The sequence below is a fragment of the Esox lucius genome, chromosome 24 (genome assembly GCF_011004845.1).
Source record: "Esox lucius isolate fEsoLuc1 chromosome 24, fEsoLuc1.pri, whole genome shotgun sequence".
Lineage (NCBI taxonomy): Eukaryota > Metazoa > Chordata > Actinopteri > Esociformes > Esocidae > Esox > Esox lucius.
The window spans coordinates 652,593-667,403 of NC_047592.1; the positions used below are offsets into that span (position 1 = coordinate 652,593).

The following is a 14,811-nucleotide window of genomic DNA, read 5'->3' on the forward strand; positions in this document are numbered from 1 at the left end:
GATCATTGAACCTTAACCCTACCATTCAGCAGATCCATTAACCTTAACCCCACCATTCAGCAGATCATTGAACCTTAACCCCACCATTCAGCAGATCCATTAACCTTAACCCCACCATTCAGCAGATCCATTAACCTTAACCCCACCATTCAGCAGATCATTGAACCTTAACCCCACCATTCAGCAGATCCATTAACCTTAACCCCACCATTCAGCAGATCATTGAACCTTAACCCCACCATTCAGCAGATCCATTAACCTTAACCCCACCATTCAGCAGATCCATTAACCTTAACCCTACCATTCAGCAGATCATTGAACCTTAACCCTACCATTCAGCAGATCCATTAACCTTAACCCCACCATTCAGCAGATCATTGAACCTTAACCCCACCATTCAGCAGATCCATTAACCTTAACCCCACCATTCAGCAGATCCATTAACCTTAACCCTACCATTCAGCAGATCATTGAACCTTAACCCCACCATTCAGCAGATCCATTAACCTTAACCCCACCATTCAGCAGATCCATTAACCTTAACCCCACCATTCAGCAGATCCATTAACCTTAACCCCACCATTCAGCAGATCATTGAACCTTAACCCCACCATTCAGCAGATCCATTAACCTTAACCCCACCATTCAGCAGATCCATTAACCTTAACCCCACCATTCAGCAGATCATTGAACCTTAACCCCACCATTCAGCAGATCATTGAACCTTAACCCCACCATTCAGCAGATCACAGCCTTCTAACCAGCATCAGTAATACAAGGATATAGGAAAATCAGAATGGAGAGGAAGAAAGATTGCTATGCTAACCAAATGGAAGCTAGTCTAATCAAATGACAGCTTGTCTAATCAAATGACAGCTAGTCTAATCAAATGACAGCTAGTCTAACCAAATGACAGCTAGGCTAACCAAATGACAGCTAGGCTAACCAAATGACAGCTAGGCTAACCAAATGACAGCTAGGCTAACCAAATGACAGCTGGGCTAAACAAATAACAGCTAGTCTAACCAAATGACAGCTAGTCTAACCAAAAGACAGCTGGGCTAAACAAATGACAGCTGGGCTAAACAAATGACAGCTGGGCTAAACAAATGACAGCTAGTCTAACCAAATGACAGCTAGTCTAACCAAATGACAGCTGGGCAAAACAAATGACAGCTGGGCTAAACAAATGACAGCTGGGCTAAACAAATGACAGCTGGGCTAAACAAATGACAGCTGGGCTAAACAAATGACAGCTGGGCTAAACAAATGACAGCTGGGCTAAAAAAATACTAAGTTTGTTCACTTGACTGCGAGGCCTGCTCAAACCAAATCAACAGAACAGACATTTGTTTGGCAAGTCAATGGGAGCTTAACATTTATCTTTAGTTTGTGAACTATTTCGCCCTATGTATAGATATATTTTTGTTGGAATGATACTGAAAATGAGAAAACTATGATTAAACTGTTTAGTATAAGAGCAGTTAGAAAATACTGCCTCAGACTTTTAGCCTGTTTGGTTGGGTTGGGTTGGAAATGTGTCCTGCCTGAAATGACCATAACATCAGCAGGGTGTAGAATAACAAACAGCCAGTGCCTGGGGTAGAGGGGTGGGATGTAAGACGGGCTACCCTGTCATGTCGTGTTCTAGCGACTCCTAGTGGTAGGCTGAAGTTCCATCACGGCCGTTGGCTGGGGAAAGTGTTCATCACAAGACAATAACCACAAATTGGAAACCACAAAATTGGTATAGAAATTGGAGGTAAAATAAAATCAAGAGTTCCAATCCTTCCAGCCAATCAGTCCCCTGAGCCCCCCCACCTCGCTTCCTTTAACTCTCTGAGTCCCAGGAACTTCAGACCCCCTTGTCATCTCTCATCTATTTAAAATCGGCACTGACTCCTCCCTCTACCCATCCATCCATCTTCTTCCGCTTCATCCGGGGCCGGGTCGCGGGGGCAGCAGTCTAAGCAGAGATGCCCAGACTTCCCTCTCCCTAGACACTTCCTCCAGCTCTTCCGGGGGGACACCAAGGCGTTCCCAGGCCAGCCAGGAGACATAGTCCCTCCAGCGTGTCCTAGGTCTTCCCCGGGGTCTCCTCCCGGTGGGACGGGAGGCGTCCAGGAGGCTTTCGGAACAGATGCCCAAGCCACCTCAGCTGACCGCTCTCAATGTGGAGGAGCAGCGACTCTACTCTGAGCTCCTCCCGGGTGACCGAGCTTCTCACCCTATCTCTAAGGGATCGCCCAGCCACCCTGCGGAGAAAGCTCATTTCGGTCGCCTGTATCCGGGATCTTGTCCTTTCGGTCATGACCCAAAGCTCATGACCATAGGTGAGAGTAGGAACGTAGATTGACCGGTAAATCGAGAGCTTCGCCTTGCGGTTCAGCTCTTTCTTCACCACGACAGACAGATACATCGACCGCATTACTGCAGAAGCTGCACTGATCCGTCTGTCAATCTCCCGTTCCATCCGTCCCTCACTCATGAACAAGACCCCTAGATACTTAAACTCCTCCACTTGAGGCAGGAACTCTCCACCAACCTGAAGTGGGCAAGCCACCCTTTTCCGACTGAGGACCATGGCCTCGGATTTGGAGGTACTGATTCTCATCCCCACCGCTTCACACTCGGCTGCAAACCGTCCCAGTACATGCTGAAGGTCCTGGTTTGAAGGGGCCAACACGACAACATCATCCGCAAAGAGCAGAGAAATTGTGTGGTCCCCAAACCTGACACCCTCCGGCCCCTGGCTGCACCTAGAAATTCTGTCCATAAAAATTACGAACAGAACCGGTGACAAAGGGCAGCCCTGCCGGAGTCCAACATGCACTGGGAACAAGTCTGACTTTCTGCCGGCAATGCGAACCAAGCTCCTGCTTCGGTCGTACAGGGACCTGACAGCCCTTAGCAAAGGACCCAGGACCCCATACTCCTCAAGCACCCTCCACAGGATGCCTCCCTCGACCTATTAGGTTACATTCAGAGCCAACTGATCTTAAGACCACACTATCAACATATCCTTTGTCTACCCCTCCACTTCCTCTTCACAACACCTCGACAACCCAAGATAGAAAGAGGATACCAACACCACCAACACCACCACCCCAGAACTAGTTCAACACCTCCACCCCAGAACTAGTTCAACACCACCACCCCAGAACTAGTTCAACACCACCACCCCAGAACTAGTCCAACACCACCACCCCAGAACTAGTTCAACACCATCACCCCAGAACTAGTTCAACACCTTCACCCCAGAACTAGTTCAACACCACCACCCCAGAACTAGTTCAACACCTTCACCCCAGAACTAGTTCAACACCTTCACCCCAGAACTAGTTCAACACCACCACCCCAGAACTAGTTCAACACCTTCACCCCAGAACTAGTTCAACACCACCACCCCAGAACTAGTTCAACACCACCACCCCAGAACTAGTTCAACACCACCACCCCAGAACTAGTTCAAGACTATCACCGCAGAACTATTTAAACACTATCACCCCAGAACTAGTTCAAGCGAACAACACCGGTCAACCATCATTTATGTAGATTTTTGGAATCTGTCCCAGTATGTTTTCTGCCACCAACGTCCATAACACCACAGAAAATATTCTGGAAATGTATTAGCAAAACATTTCTTTGTGATTCTTGATTAAATAATGAACTGATACATTTCCATTTTAATTGAATGCAATCATTGAAAGATACTACATTTTTACCAAGAAATTAATTTAATGTATTAATATTGGGTGCTGGAAAATACCTTAAATCAAAAGAGTTCCTATAATTTGACAGGCTTGCACGTGCTCAGTTCAATGTTAAACTCACTGAGGTTATTCTGCACATCTGCAAGCTAACGTTGCCATGACATCGCCTACAAGAGGGATTGGAAATTTCAATTGGAGGAGTATGTAAATATTCACACTGTACAGTATCTTTGGCTTGGCTAAGCGATGCTGGGTTAAGTTCACGCTAGGCTTACTCAGTGTTAGGCTCACAGCACTAGGCTTATTGAAATCTGAGTAAACTAATGGAAAATCAATGTCTTGTAGAATGATAACTTCGAATGACCATAGATAATACTTACATTTGATTCCAAAAAAACATATGGGGAGACAGAGGTTCTGCTTTGGAAACTTATCCAACTAGAAATGTGACAACAATGGCAGTTACTCCTCTAATGAAATACGAGCCTTTATTTACAGCACATACAAAAACAAACACACACTCCCCAAACACACAAATACACACTCCTCAAACACACAAACAAAATAAAATCACACACCCACTCATTATATGCTCACATACAGCATCAACATGAATGCATCTTCTTCACGTAGTCACACACACACACACACGTGCCTCTCTCCCTCTCACTGACAGAAACACACGTGTCTTTCTTTCATTCTCACACACCACACAAACACAGACACTCAAACGCACACTCACACACCCACACACCGACAGACACGCACACAGACAGACACACACACACACACACACAGACACACACACACACAGACAGACACACATACTGAGCAGGTCCTTACCTTGGTGGTCACAATACAAAGACAGTCCATCGCCACACACACACAGGTGTCCTCCCCCCTCTCCTCCTCTCCCCCCCTCAACCTCCCCCTCTTCTACCCCTCTCCGTCCGTCTGCCTGCCTGTCTATCCCTTCTTCCCTTTCTCCTCTCCTCAATCCTTCCGTCTCTCAGCCTGCCTGAGAGCCAACGCCAAAAAGACAGGAAACCAGATAGAGATGAAGAGGAGGGAGGAGGAGGGAGAGAGAGGAGGTGGGATCAGAGTGTAATGACAGAGGAGTGAGATAAAGGGAGAGAGAGGGAGACGGGGGAGGGAGGGAGAAAGACAGAGACGGATGAGAAAAGTAGGGAGAACATTTGAGGAAGGGAGAGAGGAAGTACCGGGGGAAGAAAGAGAGATTGTGCCCACTCCAAAAACAGAGCGAGCTAACGGAAATATCAGGAAGAGAGGGATGATTGGAGAAAGAGAAATTGGAGGAGAGGAAGTAGAGAGAGAGGGGAGACCAAGAAAACGGAGGTATATGACAGAAAGAGGAGAGAGAAAAAGAGAAACAAAGAGAGAGAGAAGAGAGAGAGGAGAAAAGCGAGGGTCTCTGACTCACCAGATACTTGATTACCATGACAGAAAGCAAGGGATTGGAGAAGAGAGGAAGAAGAGAGGGAGAGAGATGGTGTGAAATTAGAGGAAGAGAGAGAGAGAGATGGTGGGAAATTAGAGGAAGAAGAGAGGGAGAGAGATGGTGGGAAATTAGAGGAAGTAAATATTTGCCAATCAAAAACAAACAAATAATTTCCACAAAATATTCAGTCAAATTACATATACATACATTAATATCATAATTATTTTTACCACACAATACCCCCCAACCCCCCATTTAACCCCCAACCAGGGTCATCAACACAACTCCTTAAAAAGTTAGAAACAACACCCCCTCCCCATCCACAGTGCATAATTCAAACATCACACCGCATACAACTAAAAACTCCAGACGTTTCACCAGTAACCCCATACACTCAGTCCGAGGATCAGTACACCCACCCTCACTAACCCCATCAACACAGCCCTGGGATCAGTACACCCATCCTCACCAACCACATCAACACAGCCCTGGGATCAGTACACCCACCCTCAGTAACCCCATAAACACAGCCCTGGGATCAGTACACCCACCCTCACCAACCCCATCAACACAGCCCTGGGATCAGTACACCCACCCTCACCAACCCCATCAACTCAGTCCGGGGATCAGTACACCCATCCTCACTAACCCCATAAACACAGCCCTGGGATCAGTACACCCACCCTCAGTAACCCCATAAACACAGCCCTGGGATCAGTACACCCACCCTCAGTAACCCCATAAACACAGCCCTGGGACCTGTACACCCACCCTCACTAACCCCATCAACACAGCCCTGGGATCAGTACACCCACCCTCACTAACACCATCAACACAGCCCTGGGATCAGTACACCCACCCTCACTAACCCCATCAACACAGCCCTGGGACCTGTACACCCTGCCTCCAGCATTCTGTTTCCTTGACAGGAAAAAAAGAGAGAAAGATGGTGGGAAATGAGAGGATGAAGAGAGAGAGAGAGATTGGGAAGGAGGAGAACAAGGAATGCGAGATGGAAAAGGAGGATAGAAAGGAGATAGAGATTGAGGGAGATGAAAGGATGGAGTGAAAGATGGAGAAGGAGAGAGTGATAAGGAGTGGGAAAAGAGAGAGAGAGAGAGATGGCAGAAGGAGGAGAGGAAGGAGAAAGAATGGAGGAGAGCAAGGAGAGAGATAGAGAAGAAGGAGAAAGATGGAGGAGAAGGAAAGAAATAAAGAGATTGGTGTCCTGTTGCCATGGCATTATGCAGCTGTTGCCCCAGTGATAGTGCAGCTGTTGCTAGGATACCATGAGGGGTGTTGCCATGTGGATCAGGGCAGGCAAAGAGCCAAAACCGTGTGTGTGTAGTTTGGTGTTTTTATGTTTTAGTGTATGGTTTGGTGTTTGTGTGTGTGTGGTTTGCTATTGGTGTGTTTGTGAGTGTACTTTTGTGTTTGTTTTTGGAGTTTAACATTTGTGTTTGTGGTTTAGTGTTTGTATATGTGGTTTGATGTTTGTGTGTGGTTTGGTGTGTGTGTGTGTGTGTGTGTGTTTGTGTGGGTGTTTATGTGCTTGTGTATGTGGTTTGAAGTTTGTGTGTGGTTTGGTGTGTTTGTGGTTTGCTGTTTGTGTGTGTGGTTTGGTGTTTGTGTGTGATTTGGTGTGTTTGTGGTTTGTTGTTTGTATGGTTTGGTGTTTGTGTGTGTGGTTTGGTGTTGGTGTGATTGGTGTTTGTGTGTGTCCTACCAATCCAGGCGTGTGTGGTGGATCATTCATCTGGTTCTCAAAGACAGTCAACTCATAGAACTCCTGGATATCTGGATGGAAACAAACAAACACTTAGAACTCACATACTTAGAACACATATATAGAACTCACACACACACACAGTTAGAACACACACACACACTTGTGCTAGTGCTAGTGTTAGAGAGAGAGAGAGAGAGGGCTACAGAAAGAGAGAGACAGGGTTAAATAGAGAGACAGGGTTAAATAGAGAGACAGGGTTAGCGAGAGAGACAAGGTTAAATAGAGAGACAGGGTTAGCGAGAGAGACAGGTTTAGAGAGAAAGAGACAGGGTTAGAGAGAAAGAGACAGGGTTAGAGAGAAAGAGACAGGGTTAGCGAGAGAGACAGGGTTAGCGAGAGAGACAGGGTTAGAGAGAAAGAGACAGGGTTAGAGAGAAAGAGACAGGGTTAGAGAGAAAGAGACAGGGTTAGAGAGAAAGAGACAGGGTTAGAGAGAAAGAGACAGGGTTTATCATTCCAGCTCCTTTATGGAAAACCCTGTCGGACATGTTTTGTTATGAAGGAGGTGATCCTGTTATCAGAGGACCAGTGGTTGGTTATGAAGGAGGTGATCCTGTTATCAGAGGACCAGTGGTTGGTTATGAAGGAGGTGATCCTGTTATCAGAGGACCAGTGGTTGGTTATGAAGGAGGTGATCCTGTTATCAGAGGACCACTGGTTGGTTATGAAGGAGGTGATCCTGTTATCAGAGGACCAGTGGTTGGTTATGAAGGAGGTGATCCTGTTATCAGAGGACCAGTGGTTGGTTATGAAGGAGGTGATCCTGTTATCAGAGGGCCAGTGGTTGGTTATGAAGGAGGTGATCCTGTTTTCATAGGACCAGTGGTTTGTTATGAAGGAGGTGATCCTGTTAATAGAGGACCAGTGGTTGGTTATGAAGGAGGTGATCCTGTTTTCATAGGACCAGTGGTTGGTTTGTTGTGAAGGAGGTGCTTCGGTTTTCATAGGACCAGTGGTTGGTTTGTTGTGAAGGAGGTGCTTCGGTTTTCATAGGACCAGTGGTTGGAACCTGATTGAGTGGGACAGTGGAAAATATCTAGCAACAGTGTTGTCTTCTACACACACAAACAGACACTAACAGAAAAACACAGCAAAGTGACAGGACTAATCTGGACATGTGGAGTAGAGTGTATCCAATCAGAGGACTGCTTGTCATTTGTGATGTCACACATAATCCCAATCCCAGAGATTACTAGCTGAGAGGGGGAGGAGAGGAGATAGAGAAGGAGAAAGAGAGTGAAAGATGAGAGAGAGAGAAGGGATAGGAAAGGGGAGAGTAATGTGAAGGAGGAGAGAGAGGAGAAAGAGAGGAATGGAAAGAGAACAGTAATGTGAAAGAGGAGAGTAATGTGAAGGAGGAGAATAATGTGAAAGAGGAGAAAGAATTTACAAAAGGAACTGATACTCCCACATGCACACAGAGAATGACTCGTAAAGAAAACCTACATTTGGTAAATTCAATGATGCACAGAAAATACAACATTTATGACCCTTTCCATAAAAAGTGGCGTGGAGTAAAATCATGATTTACAAAACCAATATTTACCTGTTTATTTACTTTCTTACCATTCATACATTCATTATTTGGCACGCTGTATATAACTACTAAACCACATTTGTAATGCATTTATCCATTTTAAAGCCTTGCTTTGTAATGCGTACTTAGGTGCACATTTTATATTTTTAGGTTTTTCAAATTAATGTAGTTAATTGAAACTGAACATTTAATTGATGGAAGCAAGTGACAGTAAGGAAGAGAGCGAGAAAAGAAGAAACGAGAGAAGAGAGGGGTTAGGGGTTAAATTAAGGGGTTATAAATTATACAGCTCTTAAGAGACCACTGCACCTTTTTCTTTCCTTTCAAAAAAAGTTGGAAAGGAAAGTTTTTAGTGAGGAACAGATGTGTTCAATTTGCAGTGGTCTCTTAATTTTAACCCTGCTTTTCCTCACTCAAAACTTCTCACTCAACTTTTTTGGAAAGGAAAGAAAAAGGTGCAGTGGTCTCTTAATTTGTTCCTGTATATGGTATCCTGACAAGGACAGTAACACAGAATGACATTATGAGGATGCATTTGTGTTGTTGCTGTGTGTGTGTGAGTGACTGGGTGTGTGTGTGTGTGTGTGTGTGTGTGTGTCTGGGTGTATGTGTGTGTGTGGGATTAAATGCAAGTTGGGCCCAGGTACTACAGTACACACACACAGACAGACAGGCAGACTGTATTGCCCCCTTTAGCATCAATGACAACATTCAGACTTTTATAATAGTTGTCTATGAGGCCCTGAATTCTTCCAGGTGGTATAGCTGCCCATTCATCTTGGCAAAATGCCTCCAGGTCATGCAAGGTCTTTGGTCATCATCTTTTTTTGCATGATTAGTCATATTTTCAAAATCAATGCCAAAATTTCACAATTTCTGTATGTGTGTAAGTGAGTGTGTGTAAGTGAGTGAATGACTGAGTGTGTGAGTGAGTGTGTGTGTAAGTGAGTGAGTGAGTGTGTGTGTGTGAGGGAGTGTGAAAGTGAGTGTGGGAGTGAGTGTGTGTGTGTGAGTGTGTATGTGAGTGCGTGAGTGAGTGTGTATGTGAGTGAGTGTGTATGTGAGTGAGTGTGTGAGTGAGTGAGTGAGTGTGTAAGTGAGTGAGTGTGTAAGTGAGTGAGTGTGTATGTGAGTGTGTGAGTGTGTATGTGAGTGTGTGAGTGTGTGAGTGAGTGTGTAAGTGAGTGAGTGAGTGAGTGTGCGTGTGCATGCGTGCGAGTGTGTGTGTGGTTGCATTTGAACCAGGTTGAACAGTACAGTCCAGAGGTCCCCACAAAGATATTAAAACCTGACAAATCTGCCTCCACAACAGGTCCTGTTTTTTTTAAGGTCCCTTTTTTGGCTCAGGGTTAATCTTCAGGGCCTAGGTTTAGGGTTAAAGTTTAAGGAAAAACATATACAATAGGGTATAATGTTAAAACCTTTAGTTTAGGCATTTTGTGCTGGGTTAAGTTTAACAAGACATGTTAGGTTATTTAGGTCAAGTTTAGGATTAGGGTTAAGTTTAAGAAGACATGTTAGATAACTAAGGTTATGGTTAGGATTACAGTTTTGGCAACAAGTGATGTTATTATGATTAGGATTAGAGTTAAATTGAAGATGAATGTTAGGATATAAAGTTTAAGAAGACATGTTAGGTTATTAATGTTCAGGTTAGGATAAGGGTTAAGTTTAAGAAAACATGTTAGGTTATTAATGTTCAGGTTAGGATAAGGGTTAAGTTTAAGAAGACATGTTAGGTTATTAATGTTCAGGTTAGGATAAGGGTTAAGTTTAAGAAAACATGTTAGGTTATTAATATTCAGGTTAGGATAAGGGTTAAGTTTAAGAAGACATGTTAGGTTATTAATATTCAGGTTAGGATAAGGTTTAAGTTTAAGAAAACATGTTAGGTTATTAATGTTCAGGTTAGGATTAGGGTTAAGTTTAAGAAGACATGTTAGATAACTAAGGTTATGGTTAGGATTACAGTTTTGGCAACAAGTGATGTTATTATGATTAGGATTAGAGTTAAATTGAAGATGAATGTTAGGATATAAAGTTTAAGAAGACATGTTAGGTTATTAATGTTCAGGTTAGGATAAGGTTTAAGTTTAAGAAAACATGTTAGGTTATTAATATTCAGGTTAGGATAAGGGTTAAGTTTAAGAAAACATGTTAGGTTATTAATGTTCAGGTTAGGATAAGGTTTAGGTTTAAGAAGACATGTTAGGTTATTAATGTTCAGGTTAGGATAAGGGTTAAGTTTAAGAAGACATACTATTCCCAGACGTACTATTCACACGTGGTAATATTTCACCACTCAATACAGAAAACACAACAGATCATCAAAAAATACCTTTCATCATCAAAAAGTACAATGTGACATTGACTGATTACATAAAAACATATATAAAGACTTGTTTCACATTGGAATACATTATGTTCATACAAAGTACATGCAACATATTGATAAGACTCTCTTGTTAAAATACTTATAACGATCACAACGCTCATTGTTCCTAATGGATCATCACCAAACCATTTGGTAAATATACTGTATGTATTTTTGAGTGATTTGTCTGCTAGGTTCAGACTGAAAAGTACTGAATCACCTCTCTAAGGCCATATATTTGTATGTGACCTTTGTGGGATTCAAACCCACAACCTTGCTGTTGTAGTGTGAACCACAACAGACCACTGAATTGCTTATGTACAATACAAACTGTCATAAACAGGACATGATTCCATCCATAGTAGTACCACAGCTGGTAACCATAGAAACCATATAAACCATGTGAACAATGACACTGTCTTTCATCATGGAGCAGGATAGACAGCAAGGCAGAGAAATGAATCACAGAGCCCCTGGACAGGGTCAAAACTACAAACTGAACTGCTGTGAACCATCACAAGTACATCTTTGTTGATAAAGCAGGCTTCTACCTGGCCAAAACTCGACAATGTCCAAAAACTAACCCTAACCCTAACCACTAACCCTAACCCAATGCTAGGTTTGGATTTGCCATGCCAGAAGATTATTCCTGCAGTGCATGGCAAAACGACGATATTCATTATGACAAGGACAAAATATCATTGCCAATGCCAAATACAGAATTGACACAAATTGCACATCAAAGAGTTAGTCAGATTACTTTAAGCACTTCAGAGTTTGTCAGATTACCTTTAGCACTTCAGAGTTAGTCAGTTTGTCAACGATTTGTTTGGTCTTGATGACTCACCTGAAAGAATTGCACTATGTTATGTTTTGACGTCATAACCAATGTACTCATTGTATTTTCCCAAAAACTTGGTTGAATCACAGATCTTGTGGTGAAAGATGTTTACAAACCAAATGAAAGCAAAATCATTGTTTTAAATGCAAGATATAATGATTTAGAATACGATCTGTTTGGAGTCTTGTACTAGGAGTTTAGTACACTGCACCATACTATTGATAATAGCACCAAAGCGCCTGAAGAAAACTGTAAAATAAAGATTAAGTTTAACCAGACATTAGGTTATTAAGGTTAGGCTTAGAGAAACGTTAATGTGTATCTCACCCAGTAAAGCCTGGAAGAGGTCACTCTGGAAGATGGTGAGGAGTTTCTCAGCTCTGATCTTGAAACCCTCATCTGCTCCATTTTGACAGGCCTCCATGGCCTGAAGGGCTCGTGAAGTGTCTGGGTGAAGACAAGGGGTTAAAAGAATATTCCTGTAGTACTCAATCTCATTACCTGGGGGCCGTTCTAACCCACACTTCAGAATAGAGGACAGACTCCTGCCCTATGGGCCATTCTAACCCACATTACAGAACAGGGGACAGACTCCTGCCCTATGGGCCATTCTAACCCACATTACAGAACAGGGGATAAACTCCTGCCCTATGGGCCATTCTAACCCACATTACAGAACAGGGGATAGATTCCTGCCCTATGGGCCATTCTAACCCACATTACAGAACAGGGGATAGACTCCTGCCCTATGGGCCATTCTAACCCACATTACAGAACAGGGGATAGACTCCTGCCCTATGGGCCATTCTAACTCACATTACAGAACAGGGGATAGATTCCTGCCCTATGGGCCATTCTAACCCACATTACAGAACAGGGGATAGACTCCTGCCCCTATGGGCCATTTTAACTCACATTACAGAACAGGGGATATATTCCTGCCCTATGGGCCATTCTAACCCACATTACAGAACAGGGGATAGATTCCTGCCCTATGGGCCATTGTAACCCACATTACAGAACAGGGGATAAACTCCTGCCCTATGGGCCATTCTAACCCACATTACAGAACAGGGGATAGACTCCTGCCCTATGGGCCATTCTAACCCACATTACAGAACAGGGGATAGACTCCTGCCCTATGGGCCATTCTAACCCACATTACAGGGGAGAGATTCCTGCTGGTGTCACATTAACTCAGTGAAATCATATTGAGTTCAGCTGTTGTTCTGAAGATGAGCCAAACATTTACAGCATGTTATTATCTCTGTGACGCTGTCAGACTTATCGATACAAGCAGACACAAAAACAAACTGAAACAACACCCACACACACAACACACAGAAACAACACCCACACACACAGCACACTGAAACACACCCACAACACACAGAAACAACACCCACACACACAACACACAGAAACAACACCCACACACACAACACACTGAAACAACACCCACACACAACACACAGAAACAACACCCACACCCACAACACACAGAAACAACACCCACACACACAACACACAGAAACAACACCCACACACAGCACACTGAAACAACACCCACACACACAACACTCAGAAACAACACTCACACACAGCACACTGAAACAACACCCACACACAACACACAGAAACAACACCCACACCCACAACACTCAGAAACAACACTCAGACACAGCACACTGAAACAACACACCCACACACATAACACTCAGAAACAACACCCACACACAGCACACTGAAACAACACCCACACACACAACACACAGAAACAACACCCACACACAGCACACTGAAACAACACTCACACACACAGCACACTGAAACAACACTCACACACACACAACACACTGAAACAACACCCACACACACACAACACACTGAAACAACACCCACACACACACAACACACTGAAACAACACCCACACACACACAACACACTGAAACAACACCCACACACACACAGCACACTGAAACAACACTCACACACACACACACAACACTCAGAAACAACACCCACACACACACAACACTCAGAAACAACACTCACACACAGCACACTGAAACAACACCCACACACACATATTTTTGATAGATTCACCCTCTCTTTTCAGCGGCATGTTGTTCGGTAGATGCTCTTCTCTACTTTCTCCTGCTGGCCGTTGATATTCTCGGCAGGACGTGGAGTTAAGCCTATTTAGAGATTTAAATACAGCCGCTTGGCTTCCTGGGAACTGAAGTTCATTTCCTTGTCCTCGATGGCAAAAGAAAAAGGCTTAGTGTAAGATTCTATGGCCCTAAAATCATCCTGAAGTTAGTAGGATATAATTTCTGTGGGACAAAACTTAGTCTGTGTTGATGACAGAGACTTCAGTTTCACAGTGATATTCACACTCTAAACTATTTGTTATGAAGCATTGGAGCTTTGCATTCAGGTTGTAACAAATCAAAGTTTTGAATTAAACAGTTAGATAATCAAACTCAGGGCTGCTCAACCCTGTTCCAGGTGTTCTCTCCAACCCAGTTGTGACTAACCTGAGTTAAGACCCATGCAGTTCATTATTAGAATCAGGTGTGTAAGATCAGTGTGGGAGTGAAAAGGTACTGGATGGTAGCTCTCCAGGAACAGGACTGAGCAGCCGTGATCTAACTGAATAATATAACCATGTGAGCCTCGGGATCCCCCAGTCAGAGCTGGCAAATGTGGCTCAGGAAAGGGAAGTTTGGGGTCCCCTGCTGGAGCTGCTGCCCCCGCGACCCGATAGCGGAAGATGAGATGAGAGAGAAAATGTGAGCTAGAAAAAAGTTTGAAGAAAATGCGAGACGTCAGGAGACAAAATTACGTCAGAAGACAGGAAATGAGGATTTCATCACAGGATGCCCCTGATGTGACCGTCAATAAATAAATAATAAATGTTGGACATGGATAGACATGTTGTTTTGACCGAAAGTGTAACATTCTTTTCAAGGTGGTAGGACCCAGAGCTGGATGTACAAGAAGTATCTATAATAACTTACGTAGACACAAAAAACAAACATTCAACTATGTGACGTGTCGCCAACGTTAAATATAAAACAATGTCAGAGAAGAA

The 14,811-nt window shown here is 43.7% G+C and overlaps 1 protein-coding gene across 3 annotated transcripts in view; it reads right to left on the reverse strand.

Annotated features, from left to right (window-relative positions):
* The window catches only part of dlg4b (discs, large homolog 4b (Drosophila)), an 80,749-nt gene extending 66,827 nt beyond the window's left edge, over positions 1-13,922 (reverse strand). For 2 of the 3 annotated variants that reach the window (XM_029117592.2, XM_013131319.4), the window contains exons 1-3: positions 13,821-13,922; positions 12,041-12,160; positions 6,899-6,969 (exon numbers count right to left, since the gene is read on the reverse strand). In XM_029117592.2, the coding sequence (XP_028973425.2) occupies positions 6,899-6,969; positions 12,041-12,160; positions 13,821-13,839 (210 nt within the window). In that variant the 5' untranslated portion in view covers positions 13,840-13,922. Of the gene's footprint in view, positions 1-4,556; positions 4,620-6,898; positions 6,970-12,040; positions 12,161-13,820 lie in introns of those variants that run through there. The other variant, XM_034290499.1, reaches the window with a different exon arrangement.
* Positions 13,923-14,811: the final 889 nt, after the last annotated feature.